The following is an 18,697-nucleotide window of genomic DNA, read 5'->3' as shown; positions in this document are numbered from 1 at the left end:
ATCAAAACTGTTCAAATGAGGATATCTGTGAGGCAGAAGTTTCACTCTACCAGAAAGAGCCTTCGATACATGCCAGTGAGAATCCCCCCACTTAGTGAAGTTAATATTATTACAGTGTATGAGTTTCCATCATTGGCTTTTGTTGCAAAGAAGTACTTAATATGCACTCCAACAACATCTGTCCCAACTGAAAGTGTAGACAAGCTGGAAACCAAATCAGTAAAACCATACAAAAAGGCATACATTGCTATAGACTGATAAACTATGTGCCCCATGGCTACTTATAGAAGTGACTGTGAATAGATGAAAAACAAATATGTGAAAGGCAGATAAAGAAGTGAATATGAAAGCCATCTTCACAGAAATGAACACCACTACATTATGTTCACACCAACAAAATGATCAGCTCCCAGTTGTCTCGTTAGCTCAGTTGGTAGAGCATTGCACCGGTATCACAAACGTCACGGGTTTAGATCCTGTACAGGCCTAAGCTTTTTTTCAGGCCTTATTTTAATTACTGCTCAAAAGGTGTTAATTACTACAAAGATAGCTTACATATTCAGTTGTAGAAGTGTTATTTATAGAATATTGATAGAATAATGGTACTTATTGTAGTTTTGCATGCTTTAAGATTTTTCTTGAACTTCTACATTTTTTATTTTGTTGTTAAAAACAAACACGTCCAACTACAGTTTGATTGTTTGAGTGTTTGTTCGACATTTTATTCGGTTTTACCCCAAACTGTTTAAATTCTACTGCAGTGTTCCAGTGCTCATGAATCTACTACAACACTAACAACAGTGATGTCTTTTAAACATTTTATTGTATTTAGTTTCTCAATAAACGGATTAAATTCCACTGCATTGTGTTTCACAGTATCCGAATAAGAATAACTAAGAAGATCGAATTAGTTGTCATACAATACGTTATATGACAAATAATTCTTACTTCTTAGTTTTTCTAATTCTTTTAGTATTTGTTTTAAATATAAAATATCAGAACTATTGCAATACTTCTGCAAGGCTACCTCCTCTATCACAATACTATCACAATATCATTGACACCTATTGCAGAAGTTAAAATTTCCTCAATAGTCACCCTCTCAATTGGCAAGGACTCTCTTCAATGCTTAAACTACAGTACAAGAGCCAGGTAAAAACAGCAAAACTACTGCTACCTGATATAGGGTCAACCATCTTCAAGCCAACCTCAGCAAATACCAAGTAATGGTAATGTCAAGAGATAGCAATCAAAGTGGAAATTCATAACAAAATTATACTCCATGCAGAACCTAGAGCTCCTTGGAACAACACTGGACAGCGGACTCAACTTCTCAGACCAGATTGCTACCAACAGCAAGGATACCAGCAGAATGATAAGGGTGCTGATGAGATCACAGAAATTAACACCAACCAAGGTAAAACTTCAGGCTTACAGGACAGCAGTTCTTCCCTTACAGTACAATAGCACTGAGTAGCACCTCTACAGAGCTAGTGACAAGAACAAAATAAAACAAATTAACTAAACAGGTCATAGGGTAGTCCACTTTGATTGGAACTACCCCTATAAAGAACCTCTTAGGAGGGCGAAGCTCAGAGTCCTTCTTAATAGGTACTTACAGGTCAATATAGCCTATTTTAACCTGCCCACTTTAAAACTGTGAAGCATGGGAGAAGGTTACTAAAGGTACTTTGGATCCTATTTATGGTCAAAACACAAGGTGCACACCTACCAACCTTGTGTAGTTTCATGAAAGGCATTAGAAAAAAAGGAACCTGAGGAGCTTGCCAATTAATTCTAGTCTCAGCAGCTACTCATTAATGCATATGCTAGACTCCAAATTTGTTAATTTTCATATTCCACAGAATTTCCATAAAAGTTCAAGTTTTTGTTATAATTTCTACATATTATTATGTACATTTTTCAATTATGGTTGTATATATGGGTCTCCCCAATTAGTTAAGCTTTATGCTCAGCTATAAGACTGAGACTCAAATAGAGTTATTATTATAATTATTATTACTAACTACTTTCTAAACCTTTTGTTTATCAGTTATGCATAGATGCATGATATATTGCAACCAGTCCCAATGTATGCTCATATCTTAAACTTTGCTGATATGGTATCCAATACAGTATAGGACACTAAGTAGTTTCAAGAAAGGCATTAGAAAAAAGGACACTGGGGAGCTTGCCAATTAGTTTTAGTTTTAACTACTCATTAACGCATCTGCTAGACTCCAACTAGACTACAAGTTGCCCCCGTAGGGCTTTGGCCCCAAGGCCAAAGCCCAAAGAGGCATTATAGTGGTCCCCACGTGATATATAGATTGAGCCAAGCCTAAAAGGGGAGCTCTTGATAGTTTATTGGAATGATATCAGAATCAATTTGAAAGCAATCATAAACCAAAAAGGATCTCTAAAAATATTTTGGACTTTGTCTTGTGCTGATTTTTATTGGCCAGAATTCCATGAACTCTTTGATCCTGTGAAAAAACTATCTGATACACAAAAAAGAGAAAATGTAATTAATAACCATCATTTACTTGACTGGTTATTCACTAGGCATACTGAAGCATTTGTCAAATACTGGCTAAAAAAAAACTCTTGGTACAACTTGGCACTAGTTTAGGTATGAATATGCTGTTCAGAGAGAAACAATCCATTGTCATGGTGTTACAAAAACTTAAAAGTGATCCAGATCTTTTGGCCCAATCTCAAAAAGCACCAAGGGGTTACCTCACAAGCAAATCATTGGAAACTAGTGGCCCGGCCACACAGCTTTTCAGAGGAGGAGCCATTGCAAAAGAAATGGTTAATTAAACAAGGCAACAAAGCACAAACTGCTATTTGTAACTTTGCAGTTTACCTTATGTCAACCCAGCATCCTCATAATCCTGATCATACCGATTGGATAAAGCCAACACTTCCTCTATGCAAAAAGCATCATGAAGATGTCTAACAGGAAGAACTGGATGAAGATTATAAAAACTTTCTAAATTTAATTCAAAGGCATACACAATGTTCAACTGCTCTATTGTATGCATAAGAAACAACAGAGTGACACATACTCTTGTAGATTTGGCTTTCCAAAAGATTGCTGTGAAAAAACTCATTTAGAATTTAAAGAAATTCACACTAAAGATGAAACAATGAAACACACGGTAAAAGAAGTCACAAAACAAAATGATACTCATCTCAGTAATCATCAGCGCTTCCAGTTACAAGGTTGGAGAGCAAACTGCAACATACAGGTCATAATAGACTACCATTCTTGCTTAGAGTAAATTGCCAAATATGCCTCTAAGGGTGAGAAAATATTATCAGTTGATAGAGATGTTTTTATTTCAATGCTGAATGAAACCTCATGTGTCAGTGATAATAGTGGAATTATCAAAAGTTAGTGATGAAAGCTGTTGGACAAAGAGATATGGGTATTCAAGAAGTTATGCACCAACTCCTTTCAATAAAATTTGTGAGTTCATCATTCCAGGTAATTAACCCTTCCCTGATTGGTTTGTGAAAAATTACAGTTGAAACAATTCACTTAAAACAGAACCATCCCTTCTTGACTTGCTTGCAAGTAGAAAGGTGAATGAATGTGATTTTCCTGGCATATCAGCATTGAATTTTGTACAATTTGCATCTAACTTCTGTAAGGGTAAACATGGTGTAACACAAGAAAATTATCTATTGAAATTAAAACATACCCAAGTTATCCATCAAATCCAAAAAGACCTTCATATGATTTGTTCTGTAAAAACCAGTTACTGAAGCATAAACCTTGGCATACTTTCATGAACAATTCTTGGGGAGACCAAGATGGGTCTGATTCTGTTTACATTCAGGAGTATCATTGTTTTCTAAAGAAAACTGAAGCAAAAATATTCGTTCCAAATTGGTCTATTCAGCTAGATTTAATTTCACAACACATTAAACAGACTATTTTAAATGAAGATGATGTAAATGAGAGACACACTGGCGAGAGAGAAAAATGGATGTGTCTTGCTGACCTTACATCAAACTGTGATTCAAAAAATGACAAAACTACTACTGTTCCAGATGAATACTGGAAAATAGGTTGAGCAAAATACACATCACAAGATTGGAGATATACCTTATTGGATTAGTAATCAGAAAGGACTGAGAAGGAGAAACTTAGATGTTAAGGACAGAGATCTAGAAATAGAGAAGGGTCAAGCAGGGCTTCCCTAGACTCAACAGCTATATATGTGTATATATATATATATATATATATATATATATATATATATATATATATATATATATATATATATATATATACCCGGCCTCTCAAATACAAAAATTTCAGTTAAAAAAAAAAAACCCTATATATATATAGGAACATGTCTTTTTTTAACAGGAAAAATAGTTCAACTGTTTAGATAACACTAGTTAAATCTTCTACCTCATGTTGTACATTGATAGATAAGTCAGACCCTGGTGGATTAGCATGAAGTCTTTTACTTAAACTGTAAGAAAGTAAGAAACACATATTTAATGATGTAAAATTGTTGCTTTTATTTGAGTTTGTCTTTTTAACAGAATGTATTTTTGTAAATATTGTTTGTAAATGAGTAAATAAAGGAACGCTATGTCTAAAGTATTATTAAATGACAAAAATACACGAGATTTTTTATTTTTAAGCAATCAGAAAGGTGTTTTTTCATAGGGAAGTAAAAATACTAATGATTATCACTGGAATAGTTGGGTCTGGAAAAAGCTATGTAATAGATTCAATCAGTGATTTGCAAAAGAATTCATTCAAAGTCTCCACCTTCTTTGGAATTGAAGCATTTAATGTTGCATTCAATCTAATAACTGCCTACAAAAAGAGAGAAAAATGGCCCATTAAAGTCGTCAGCATTGTCAAAATTGCAAAATAACTTAAATGGTGTTCAATATCTATTTAATGATTAATTTTCAGTAATTGGGCCAAAAAATGTTCTCTTGGATAAAAAGAAGATGGAAAGAAGCAAATGGCCTTAATACACACCCTTTTGGAGGATTATTAGTGATATTACTAATATTGGTTGGAGATGTTGCTCAACTTCCTCCAGTAACAGACCAGGTCCTTCACCAAAACAAGCCAAAAAATGACATGGCTGTTGAGAGTTATTCAAGTTTCAAACAGTTGTCAAGTTGCAAAGTTGCATAAAAATGTTAGAGCTGAGGGCAATGACAGTAAACAAAACTTATTTAGGCAACTACAGATGTGAGTAAGAGATGGTCACTCATCTTTAGAAGATTGGGAATTACTTTTATCAAGAAACCCTATTAAAGTTGAAAACTTGCAAAATTTTGAAAATTGTTCTGTAAAACTTTCATTTGGAAATGAGAAAGTTGCCAGAGATCTGCCAATAATCCATATAGATGCTTAACATAACAACAACCAAGCAAAATGTTTAAGTGCAGAAGACATGGGAGGCTTAAAGCCTAGAATTTACCTGTCAAAAAATGCTGGAGTTATGCTTACATGCAATCTGTGGACTGAAGTAGGTCTTTGTAATGGTGAAGTTAGAACAGTTCTTGATGTAATTAATACTGATGGATGTAAACCACCAACTTTGCCAGTTGTAATCATTGTTCAGTTTGATGAGAAGGATTATTCAAGACCAAGTTTTTGTACTGACATTCTAAACTGTGTTCCATTGTATCGAGTGACAAATTGCTCTGATGCTCTCAGACTAAAATTGGAAAGGCAGCAGACTACCCTCTTAAGCTTGCATGATCAATAACCATTCATAAAGCACAAGGTCTTACACTAAATGATGTATGGATAGATTTAGGTCCTTCTGAAAGAGCAGTAAGACTTACATACACATTAACCAGATTTTGTGAAATTTTTAATCTTGTTATAGAACCAGTGACCTTTGATGGACTGAAATCCCTTATAAAAACTTCAAATTATAAATTCAAGGTGTTAGAGAAAACAAGATTAAATAATTTGAGCAAAACACAGTAGCATCTTTAAGGCAATGATATATGGAGTGTGTTCCTCCCCATTGTCCCCTGCATCACTGTCTAAAACAGGTGAGTGGCACAAGTTAGTAAAACTGAAATAACACAATTTTGTATGCAAATGATGGTGAAAAAATCTTGGCATCTACCATGGATTGTTATAGCAACTGCTGACAAATCAACACAATTTACAACACTTCACAATGGAAATCTCCAATCAACTGCAAAAAAAATCTGTTTTCTACAGCATAAGCATGTCTTTATGTTCTCCATTTCATACACGTCCCCTTGACACTTACACACATCTCTTCTAATATCAACAGTCTTCATTGACAACTGTACATACAACATGTCACTACAGACCAACAAAGCAAAGCAAGTTCTAACCTCTATTTTGATGTAACCGTTCAAATTTCAATTGATAAGTTCAAGGTGGTTTGAGTAATGCACCAAAGAGGAGAAGGGTCGAAACGTCAGCTATTTGTTGACAAGTTGCATAACCAACCTGTCAAGCTATCAAACCTTCAGTCAGCATCTTCCAGAGCAATATTCTTCAACAAATGCACATCAATTGAAAACATTCCATTCCACAAAGTCAACCTCAGATTCTCTCTAAAACAAGCATGTGAAGTCACCAAGATTGACACACCAGACATAAAATGTTTCCTTTCCCAGAATCAAAATAAATATTTATGACTCTGTTGCCATTCACATAGCAACAAGAGAAAATTAGGATAGCATTCTTATGCACGATCAATTAATAATGTCAGTAAGAATGTTACAGTTCACTGTTTTTACATATTGTTGGAAATTGTTTCACAGCAAAGAATATCATAAGAGTTTCAAGTACCAAATTGTACAACTCAAAATGTTTCAGTCAATAAAATATCACCTTTTCCAGCTACTTAACTAAAGTTTAGTCACAAAAATGTACCATTTGCCAGTACTTTACTAATACAAATATCTTGATCATTTTGTTGCCATTTTCACTTCACAACAACAGATGTATACAACACTTTTGTTAGTAACAATGTTGCAGTTAAAATGTTTTTTCAATATGGTAGGAAACATTTCATCATTTCCTCACAACAAGAATATAAATATAGTTTCATGTTTCAAAAAATGCTACAGTTAAGAAACATCATTCTTTTACAATAAAATTAAGCTATCATCAAACTGAAATTTAAAATTTCAAAAGAAGCTCAGTGGTTTGATTTCTTTTAAAATTTACTATAGTATCTCTAGAATGCACACCTAGAAAAAGGTGATTTTTGTAGCAAAAAAACTTGTTATCTTGAGAACAAGGTTTGTTTCTCATGTTTTTTGTGTAAATATTTAGTAGTTTTTGAACAACTGATTAAATTGTGCAGTAATGTGAATGTGTGGTTCATGGCTGATTTGCCTTGGGCAGGAGGGGGGGTCCCTTGCATATGACTCCCTTGGGCAGGAAAGGGTTAAGAAGAAACTGTCTGTGGAAAAACCCATAGTGAAAGGTTACAACTTTTATAAGTCTGGTAAAGTATTTGGGTTATAAAGCAAAAGTGAGAATGGACTGTTCTTCATCAAAAGCCAAGTATTACCTTCACATTCCAAGGCTGGACCAGCATATACTGTAAAAATCATGATAGGCTCCATACTCTTAAATTCAGAGAGTGTTTTGCCCTTGTCCAACTGGGAATGATAGATGCTGTAACCACCTAGCTGCCACTTTATTTGGTATGGAAGACATCTTCAACAAATCAGCCAACAATAAACAGACTCTAAGTGACCAGCTTCCTTGCATATCAAAACCATGTACTTGGAATGTCTCAAGTAAGAGAAAGCATGAACCAACAGTTATTTAAGAAGTTAAGTTTGAAAAGCATGTTTATGGTAAAAAAAGGAAAGATGACAAGGCTTCAACTAACATTACTCCTAGTGAACTGGGTGCTTCTCACAAACAACAGCACAGTACAGATTTCAAATTTATTTTTGAAAAGATTAAAAACATGGAAGAAAAAACAGGAAAAAAAATTGGACTCTCTTGTATCATTCCACATGCCCTTCCTCAAAATGCTATACCTCTGGATGAAGTTGAAAGCACTGACAGTGAGATGCCATCTAAGTGGGATATAGTATCCCCTACTAAGTGTGCTCCACTTTCAATGATAGACATAAAGCAAAGGACACTCAGATCCAGAGAGAGGTTATATAACTCTGTCAAGGAAAGAAATGTAACTGCTGAGGAAACAAAAGGTCAACATGAAACAAGAACATGGTTTGATGTACCAAAACCATGCAGAACTGCTTCACAGTGCAACAGATGTTTGTTAAAGCCAACAACAAGCCCAACTAAAGCTGTTTCAGAGGTGCTTTTTTATTCTAAGCAAGTACAAACTAAAGCCATTAGAGACGGTATTGAATCAGAATCAAGTATCACCCAAACATTCGAAAATGAGACTGTCCAGAAGGTACACAAGTCAGGTTTTTTTCTATTAGGTGTGTCTCCTGAGAGAGTCATGAATGACAGCCAGATTGTTGAAGTCAAGAAGATTGTATTGAAGGAGGGAGAGTCTCTTAATGATGGAATGAGCAGGTTTGGAATTTACAAGAAAAATGGCAGTAAATTGAGAATCAACAAGAATCATAAATATCATTACCAGATACAACAGGGCAATTCCACTGTCATGGACGTTACATTCACACTCAGTTTTGAATTTTTAATTTGACACAGACAAAGGATAAATAAGGAGTTGTCCAGTATTCCATTAATGAACATGTTTGTGCCTACTGACATATTATCTAGTGCATTAGCATTAAGTCAAAATTCCTGTGAAGCATCAGGGTTTTTTATATGAACTGTTCCAAATATCTGCAGTTAAGTGGTTGTGTGAACTAAAAATCTTTATTTCATTTAAACTGACATTCACAGTTTTACCAGGCTACTTGAACTTCAGCATCAAAGATGTTACAACCAATGTTGCAGACATTACATTGTGTGAATTATTGTTAAGTATAGAAGATAAATCAGCTATTCTATATTGTTCTTGGTCACAACATGGTTTTTACATGAAATACCACCTACATTTGAGCATGCTCGATCTTTGCATTCTGAGCCAGCAACCATCTGCTGGTCCTTAAGGTCCTTTCCTGGAAAACACATGTATACCTGAGCCTTTTTTGAAATCTTAAATCTAAAAAAATGCCTTTAACTGGAGTGGAAGAAGCAAAAGTAACAGAAAACTCGAAGCAAATGCAGAGATGTATGGAGCATACAAAGAGAAAGAAAGAGTTTGGAAAAGGGAAAGTAGAATGAAAGCTCCCAGTCCAAGGAAAGCTGTTGCAGAGAGAAGGAAATGTAGGGAAAGAGTGAGATTACACAGGCTAAGAAAAAAGTTGTCCGCCTCACAAGATGCTAATGGCACTGATCTAGAATTTGCATACAAATCTCCCCAAGCTTCAGGTAAAGCAGTACACAAAGATTCCCCCTTTCTTCCAAACAGCCCAAGGAAACAAAAAGCAGTTATTACAAAGATTGCAAAGTCAAGTGGACTTTCTGTATCAAGTAAACACTAGAAGTCAAATGGTAATACATGCATTGCCAAGTCCACAGTAGATTCTGTTCAAGAATTGTACTTCCATGATTCTATTTCTCATCAAGCACCAAGACGCAGAGACTTTGTGATTGTTAAAGACAATGGAAAGAAGTCTAAGCTCTAAAAGAGGCCCTTAATATGGTCATTGAAAGAGACATTTGGAATGTTTCAAAAGGAAAAATCCCATGTCAAAATGGGGTTCAGTAAATTCTACTCTTTGAGGCCAAAAAATGTTTTGCTGCAAGCAGCCATGCCACAACAAGTTTGCCTCTGCCAGTACCATGACAATGTGAAGATGCTCTGTGAATGTCTTTTGAATGCAAAGAAGTACCAAGTTTTCTTTGGTATTCTGGGTCATTTGTTGATCACTTTGTCTGTGACAGCACTAAAGAAAAATGCACGATGAACAAATGTGATAAATGCCCTGCCTGGCTTGACATTGTCATGAAAGATGCTCTTTTTGATGAAGTTGTGCAGTGGCAACAGTGGGAAAGAGTGTCTCATCCAGTTCAGTCAAAACAAGGCAAGTTGAAAGTGGTAAAGAAGATGGAGAAAGTGATCGAAGAGGGAACTGTTGAAGAAGCCTTACATTGTCTTCAACATAAAATACCTTCTTTCTTGGAGCATGTATTTGTAAAGAGAAAACAAGCTGCATTTTTTGAAGAGTGCAAAGCACAGCTGCAACCAGATGAAGCAGTTGTCCAGGTTGACTTTGCTGAAAATTACACCTGTCAGCACCAAGATTAAATTCAAGCAGCCCATTGGAGTCAACAAAAAGTCACACTCTTTACTGTTGCAATTTGGGCCAAAGGTTCTGCCAACAATACAACGTGCAATTTGCATGTTTTAGCGAGTGATGACCTCAGCCATGACAAGAAATCAGTGGCTGTTTTTATGAATACTGCGGTTAACAATTTTGTCAGGAAAAGTTTTCCACAGGTCCGAGTTGTCAACATCTTTTCTGATGGGCCCAGCTCCCAATTTAAAAACAAGTTCATGGCTGGCTTCTACCACACTCTTCAGAAGAAGGGGTTAAGAATTAAGTGGCCCTTTTTTGCCACTTCCCATGGTAAAGGAGTGATTGATGGCTTGGGAGGAACTGTGAAAAGGATGGTGTGGGGTGCAATGTCCACCAGGAAAGTGTCAAATGTGCAAGATGCAGTGACCTGCAAGACAAGATGCAGTTTTCTTTCCCTGCAATGATATTCAGAGCAAACATTGGTTCGTTGGAGTGATGTTTCCCCAGGAAATGTGCATTGTGGTGCTTGACAGCCTGTCAGGGAAATTCATAAAGCCAACTGTGTTAAATGAGTGGAAAAGATGGTGTCACTTCTTGTGAAAGTTGACCAGTCGATTGACATCAACCAGTGGTCTTTCTTTTCAAACAGGCCTGGTGAGATTCCACAACAGGACAATAATATGACTGTGGTATTTTCACTTGTCTGTATGCAAGATGTTTGGCCACCAGATGCCAAATGATCCCTAAAACTGAAGTTCCAACATACAGGCAACTACTGATCCAAGAATTGCACCAGAAAGGGCTATGCCCAATCCCACAACCAACTATTCAACCAGGGGAATAATATGCAGTTGATTACATAAAAACTATTATTTTGGCTGAGTAATAGACAAAAATGACAGTTTTGTTCAATTCAAGTCCCTGCACAGAGTCAGCGCAACTACTTATCATTGGCCTAGGCGAGACGATATGGACAGATTCCACCTTTCAAATATTTTTGCTGGTCCTATAACTGTTCCTCACTTTATTAGCAGACCATTCAAATTCCAGTGCAACCAGCTGTGGAAAAACTCTTCAGAGTAATTAGGAAACATACAAGGGTTTCAAAGCTATGAGAAATGACTATGTTCATCAAATTTTGGTAGAACCTCTTCTATTCTTGAAATGTCAAAATAGTAACCTTGAAAGCTGTTGTTTGTTTCAAAATGTTTGTCAGGTGAAACTAAAGCATATCTAGAAGAACCTATGGACTTGTGGTGTAATATTTTGACTTTTTAAAACCATTTCAAGTGTTTTAACTTATGTTCAAGAAGTGTAACATCCACAATGTAATGTCCGAAACGAAGTTTTGCTGTCATTATTTTGAAAATGTTGCAGTTTACTAGAGATTCCTTCTTACTAAAGTGTTTCTATTGGATATCTAGCTGTGTGACAAGAATGTCTTTAAAATCTTTCACATAGTTATCTTAGGAAAGAAAAAGGATTGTTTAAATACTGTGGACATTACATAACGTCCGCGATGGGACTTGCCTTTGTTATATCTACTTTAAAAGAAAGTTCAGGTGAAATTTATATCCCATATGTATTTACTCCATTAAAGGATTTTTCCTGATACAAGTGTTTGCAGCCCTTCATATTTTTGAGGTTTGATGTAGCAGGTTAAAATGTGCCCTCTTGCCCATTGTCTGTCGTAAAAAAATAGACACTTAATTTGGAGACCCCCCCTGAATACATGGTTGTCACAAGGGAGCTGGAATTTACTTTTTCCGTGTGGTGTAACTTATTAGCATTGTAGCACAGAGTATAATTTCAAGTTCAACTTGTTTTTAAAACCCTGGATTCTGACACCACTTGCGTGGAATTTCCCAACAACAGCTTTATTGTTCCAATAGAAGCACTTGCTATTTTATTGCTTAAAGTGAAAAAGGAAGTCACACAAAAAAATTCCTTTTAACACTGTATTTTGGGAGAATGTGCTACCAAAACTGAACAAATTCTATTTTGATAATTCCCTGAACTTGTTTATCCACATATTCTACATAGAGAATCAAGATGGAACAAAGACCTACAGTTTCCAAGGGTAACAGAAAGTTAAAAAGTAAGAGAAAGAAAATAAACAGGCCCAACTAAAGCTATTTCAGAAGTCTTAAAATTCCTTTTTGAATTGTTAATGTTAATACAGTAGTATTGCCTGGAATGATGGAGCTTTACTTAGCTGGCCATTCCATTACCCCTCCTAAAATAATAGATAAACCTGCATGTATTGCTGTAGTGGTTTCTTCTGTGGGGATATTTATTACAGCAAGACCCATACCAAATAAACTCACTTTCAAAAGAACTGTATTTATAATGATTACAATCAAGGGTAGCACAATGTACTAACCAAAAAAGTACTCATGAATATCTCGCATTGTTCATTTGTACTCTGACCTGACATAAAAAAATATTCTTTTCCTCACATGTAGGAAATTAGCCAACAATCAGTGAAAGAAAATTTGAGAAACATGCAACCACAATCCAAGCATCCGAAGCTATATCAGACATAGTTATTGGGAGTGGTCTGTCAAAGAAATGCCAGTTTTTCAGTCTCTCCATATACCTTTCCACATGATCTCTCAAACTTGCTATCTTATTGTTTTTATCAGATTCTTCTTTTGTAAACTGTTTCTTTCCATTCATGGAATGAGGTAAGGTAAGCTTGGCCTCTGCAGAGGCGAGTTCATCTTGTATTACAAACCCTGTGTCAGCCATAATAAGGTCTCCTTTGTCTAAATGTGTCAAGTACCTCCACTTCTTTACAATGTCAGGGTCACTAATAGATCCACAATACAGACCACCACAAAATGATACAACTCAATACAATTAGGGGTAATGCAAGATTTCATTGTTGTTCGAGACTCATAGCTTGAGTAGCATAATGATTTTTTATTCAGACTGGAAGGTGATTCCATCTGCAGTTCAGTGCAGTCAATCATGGAATAGAATGGTTTGAAAACAGGAGGCATGTAATACAAAACCTGTTCCTTGGATGGCCATTGAATGCATATGGGCTGAAGTTCATTTCTTATGAACTTAATCCAGGTCCTTCAAACAGTTAAAACAGTGAACACTGATACTCAAAACCTTTCAGCTAAATCCTTTTCAAATAGCTCAAGTCTTAACCTCAATAATAGCATTGTAAATTCTTACCAGACAGTCAGCTTCTGTTTGCTTCCTGGCTTCTTATATTGAGAAGCAAAGTGTGTCTTCCCATTGTCACTGTAACATAGATTTGCAGCCTTTACTTTCAACAAATCAAAACATAATAGCAAAGTCTCATATTTGGGAAAGCCAGTGAAAACAAAATATCCTTATTGCTGTGTTTAAAATCATCAATGTCAAATTTGGTTTTGTGCTTTTTTTATTGATGGCCTTCCTTAGTGATCCAATCTCTTGTTTTAAAGAAGCAATTTCATCTTTCAGATCTTGATTCATAGAGACCTACTTGACAAGCTTGGTCTTCAGAACAAACTTCAGTTTAGGAAGCTTGGTCTTTCTAAATTGTATTATCAGTGTTTACATCAACAGCATTATTTTCAAATTGCTCATGGTTCTCATATTCGATACTGTCAACTATTGAGTCTTTGTGTCAAGGTTTTGAGTGCTTGTTTTCACCTTTTGGAGACAGCTGCGATTTCTGTATAATACTACATTTCTTTGAGATGATATTGCAGGGAAATTAATTCATAGATCATAAGATTCTACTTTACTGTTGAAATGTAACCTGTTTTTATCGGCTATATTTTTATCTGTAAATTTTTTTCTTTTGCTCTGTAACTTGATATTTTAATATTCATGTATGGCAGAAGGGCCTCCAAGGGGGAGCTATGCAATAAAGTATGTATGTATGTATTGTGAATGAGACCATCTGGTTCAAACACCAAAAATCCCAACTTGATAATAATTTGTGAGGTCATCTCCACAATTTGACTGTTCCAGAGCTGAAGGCATGGCTTCATCTCACCTTAGCAGAGGGCTTAGTGAAAAAACCCAACTACAAGTTTTACTGGTCTAGTAATTCAGGAATCAAAATTACATTGTTTCCCCACACAGAGTTGAGAGATTGCTACCTCCAAATTCTGCACTTTGTTGACACAATGCTCCAGGCCTGCTGATTTTAATGGAGATAAACTTAGGAAAACCAGGCCATTTTTGAATGCCTTGCTGCCCAGATTTGCAATAATTTATGCACCATTGCAATAATTGTCTCTTGATGAGACTCTGATCGTGTACAAGGGATGATTCCAATTTAGGCAGTTTTTGCCTTTGAAAAGAAGTTGATTTGGGCTGAAAGGTTTTGTCATGGCAAATTCTGCAACTGGTTATGTCCTCTACACTATGATTTGCACTGGCAAGGAGGGTTCTGTGAGCAGCAGAGACTTGGTCATGCCTGTTGTTCTCTAGCTGATGTAACCCCATTTTCATAAGAGAGACAGATTGTTTGTTGACAACTGGTATACCAGAGTACCACTTTTTAAGGAGTTGGAAAGAAAAGGAATACTAGCTTGGGGTACTATGTGGAGAACCAGGAAATTCCTTCCAGAAGACATTGGTGATCCCAGCACAGAGGTGATCAAGATGAATATTTATGGCTCCTTGCATACACAGTAAAGCCATGTTTCTTATGTTATAATAATAGAGGATTTAACTGAACCTTGTAATGAGAATGTAATCGTTAATTAATTTCTGGTCTATGTTATGTCATGAATGCCATGGTAACTGGGAGACCACGCTTTCCGTTTTTACGCTTTTCAACCTGTGTGTGTGTGTGTGTTGAATAAGCAACACAGTCATAAACTGTTTCTGCTTTCTTGTTCTACATCTAAACAACTTTACATGATGTCAGGACTGGCGAAATCCTCAACTCTACTAGTATTTCTTCCCAAGAAATCATCTTGAGTTGCCTTTTGCCATAACCATGAACCTTGTGGTTATGGCCAGGAATAAACAAAGACACTGAGAACTGCTTAACCAAATGTGTTGTCTGTAACAGCCAGCCAGTGGAACAAACTAAAGAGCCAATGATCTGTCATGAGATACCAACCAGACCATGGGAGAAGATTGCAGTAGACCTGTTTGAGCTGAATGGTAGAGACTACATGATCACTGCTGATTACTTCTCTAGCTTCTTTGAAGTTGATAGTCTAACTACCAAGACAGCTGATGAAGTCATCAGGAAACTCAAAGCTCATTTAGCCAGACATGGCATACCAGACCAACTTGTATCTGACAACAGACAGCCATTTGTGCCAGACAAGTTCGGTGAGTTTGCTAGCACTTACAGCTTTGAACACATGACAAGCTCCCCTACATGTGCCCAGTCAAACAGGAAAGTAGAAAACACCGTCATGACTGCTAAGTCTCTCCTCAAGAAGGCCCTATAGGACTTAACCCTTTCTTCTAGCCAAGTCCAGACGAGACCCATATCTAGCCCTGCTAGACTGGAGAAACCCTTCAACAGAAACCCTCAACTCTTCGCCAGCACAGCATCTGTTTGGGAGGAGAACCAAGACTCTCCTACCCACCTCTAACCAACTACCGAAGCCAAAACTTCAGAAAAATGTTGAGGAGGAACTAGATGAGTTGCACCCAGGAGACAGAGTCTGTATCCAGCTGCAATGCTCTTAGCTAGGAAAGAAGGAGTAGACTCCTGCAAAAGTTGAAGGAAAAGTTGACATCTGATTTTACCAGGTCCGACCAGAGGATGGATGAGTGTACACAAGAAACAGACTAGTAGTCCAACCCCCACTGTGTTTTGCAGACTGCTAGTCATAAACAGTGTACTGTTGAAAGTCAATGGACAGAACCAGTCATAAACAGTGTATGATCAAGAGTAAATGAACAAGGCTAGTTGCTTCTTTAGTTTATTTTATTTATTTTATCTTTATTTTGTATAAGACTGTGACATTGAGATTTTTTTGTTTTTTTGTAAGAAGGGGAGATGTAATAATATGGATGTAATCATTAATTCATTTCCGATCTATGTTACGTCACTGATGCCTTGATAACTGGGAGACCATGCTTTCTGTTTTTACGTTCAACCAGTGTGTGTGTGCATTGAATAAACAACACAATTGTAAACCGTTTCTGCCTTCTTGTTCTACATCTGAACAACTTTACAAACCATGAACTTGTGTTTAAACTTTTTTATGAAATTTAAGTTTACAAGAACATACTGCCTCAAATTTTAGTAATTAGTAACCACATTTCCTTTCGGAGGACTTTTTGTGTGAAACTCAGGTAGCAGGCTTGCAAGCAGCAAATGGAAGATTTTGTGAAGAAACAATCAGTTAACAGTTGTCACAAAGGAGACTAATATTTAAGATCGTTTACCAAAATTCAACACACAAAACTCTGTTTGAAGCCATTTTATTATGATGGAAATAATGGACCAACGAGAGCGAAATTGTTTTTCATACAATTCTCCAGCGGGTGCTTTACCGAGGTAGCCAACTACTTCAAACGTTATTGAAAGCACTATTCTCCCAACTAGAAGCTGTCATTTTATCTTTGGAAAGATAGTGTTTCTATAAAAAAGAACTAGACCACAATATTATTACAAAGAATGAGAAATTACCTCAAACTAACATATCCCTGGCGTTGTCATCCATATGGACTTGAATGAATGCTTGACGGGTTTCGGTTTCACAAAGCTGTGAAGGGTAAGCTGAAGGAATCACATACAACATTGACCAAAGAGGACATCACTAGTACTTAGGACCACCTTCCGCCTGAAGCATTGAATTCTGATAACGGCAAGTTCTCAAGTCTCTACACTTGTGAAGTTTGGGACAACATTAGCCAATCTGTTGGGTCAAATTAAACATACAATCAGATGGTCAGTTTTCGCCCTTTGAAAGCTATATCATAGCCATTGATAACTGTATCTTAGCTATCTCCTAGGTTTCCTTTGAAAAAATCAAAACCATTCCAATAATTTCACTTCATTTGGGATGTAGTTAGAACTGAGAGTAAGCCCGGTGAGTTTCAAACTGGGCTCGAAATTGCGCCCGTATCGAGCTCATTCGCAACTAAACATTTCGCTTTTACGTCTGAAATTCGACTGTTTGTCGCAATTTGCGACTGTCTTACGGCATAGCCAATAACATAATTAAATTTAACAGTCTTGTGTCTTACTTGTGACTAGTGGTGGTAGTGTTACCCAAAAAATTCGGTTGTGTCCTCGTGTACCGGTACACAAAGGAACGAAACATTAACGAATACGTCACAACTCCATGTATGGATATGAAAAAATAGGAATTCCCCCGTGTACCGGTACACCAGGACAGCCCCGAAAATGCTTCCAAATTCTTATGGATGTCGATTTCACGCGCCTTTAATGCAGATTACCCCGTTCTCGAGCCCAGTGTTATTTTGCTTCCTTGTCAGCGGTATAGTTGACAAATAATGACTTATTTGACCTACACATGACGTACTTACCCATGGCGACCATACCGCTGACAAGGAGTCAAGACCCTGGATTCGAGATTTATTTATCCAAGAAGTGTATCACGGGCGTACTATTGCAGAATATGTGTCGTGTAACGCACATAAAATGTCTCGAGACACGCAATCTTCACTGAAACTGATCACAAATTAACCGCCCTCCATCTCTTAGAATGAAAACAGTAACGAACCAAGAAGGTCCTTTCTCGGCTTCAACGCGTTACTGTTTGTATGTTTTTGCACTAACTCGCGCATATGGCTCTAGATGTTCTGTTTAGCAGTATCCGGTCAACACTTCAACAAACTCGCCACCTCTGAAAGTCAAATCGCTGCTGGTGGCGATCTGACTCAGACGTTATGTCAGAGGCGGATCCAGGAATTTTTGATTCGGGGGGGGTCCAAACTTTGGTTCAGAAAGGACTGTTGGACTCTTTTGAGGCAAATCACTTCTCCCCCACACACCCCATACCCCCACAGCCCCTCCCACCTGCCGCGGTTGCACGTTATAATTCCTTGCCGGCTTACCGTTTACTTGGATTCTACTTGTAAAGGATGCACCCTTGGAACATCCTCCTCTTGTGTTTGGTTACAAAGACTGTATAGATTTCGTCGACATCAATGTCAAGGTCATGATGTAAGTACATGAGTGCAAGTCCTGACAACCGCTCATCAGACATCCTGTTTCTGAGATATGACTTGATTCGTCGCAAGCCAGAGAATGAACGCTCAGCTTCGGCAGAACTTACAGGAAGGGTACAACCAATAATAAGCAAAACTCGTACGTCGGGGTACATATCCTCATCAGCATATTTTACACACTCGATAAGATTTCCCGGTAGCTGTAAAGTGGGTGTGTACTGTTTCCAATAGAATTGCCATTCCTTTAACTCAGAATGAAGAGAGGACGGTGTAGATA

At 36.9% G+C, this 18,697-nt stretch overlaps 1 protein-coding gene, 1 long non-coding RNA gene and 3 pseudogenes across 8 annotated transcripts; 3 read left to right on the top strand and 2 right to left on the bottom strand.

Moving 5' to 3' along the window:
* Positions 1-804: 804 nt before the first annotated feature.
* Positions 805-17,612, bottom strand: LOC113675736 (uncharacterized). Of its 7 annotated transcripts, XR_016180533.1 has the most exons (8): positions 17,473-17,612; positions 16,913-17,141; positions 5,018-5,126; positions 4,799-4,846; positions 4,430-4,493; positions 3,711-3,873; positions 2,870-3,303; positions 805-2,501 (listed from the first exon to the last, which is right to left on the bottom strand). It is a non-coding gene; the product is annotated as an uncharacterized LOC113675736 (long non-coding RNA). The 7 variants fall into 7 exon arrangements; XR_016180532.1 differs by lacking the exon at positions 4,799-4,846; XR_016180536.1 differs by lacking the exon at positions 4,799-4,846 and having other exon boundaries at positions 805-1,490.
* On the top strand, positions 7,361-8,823 carry LOC113678641 (uncharacterized; annotated as a pseudogene).
* On the top strand, positions 9,163-10,889 carry LOC149038812 (uncharacterized; annotated as a pseudogene).
* LOC113675732 (sentrin-specific protease 2-like) lies at positions 10,792-11,418 on the top strand (annotated as a pseudogene).
* LOC149038811 (uncharacterized) lies at positions 12,647-14,754 on the bottom strand. The gene is given in 4 exon segments (XM_089184041.1): positions 12,647-13,152; positions 13,155-13,380; positions 13,486-13,579; positions 14,406-14,754. Coding segments are annotated over 4 exon segments (1,056 nt in total). The 3' UTR covers positions 12,647-12,765.
* Positions 17,613-18,697: the final 1,085 nt, after the last annotated feature.

Source organism: Pocillopora damicornis, chromosome 10 (genome assembly GCF_964200805.1).
Source record: "Pocillopora damicornis chromosome 10, jaPocDami1.2, whole genome shotgun sequence".
NCBI classification, from domain to species: Eukaryota; Metazoa; Cnidaria; class Anthozoa; order Scleractinia; family Pocilloporidae; genus Pocillopora; species Pocillopora damicornis.
The sequence above is the reverse complement of the archived record's forward strand: the minus strand, read 5'-3'. Positions and strand labels throughout refer to the sequence as shown.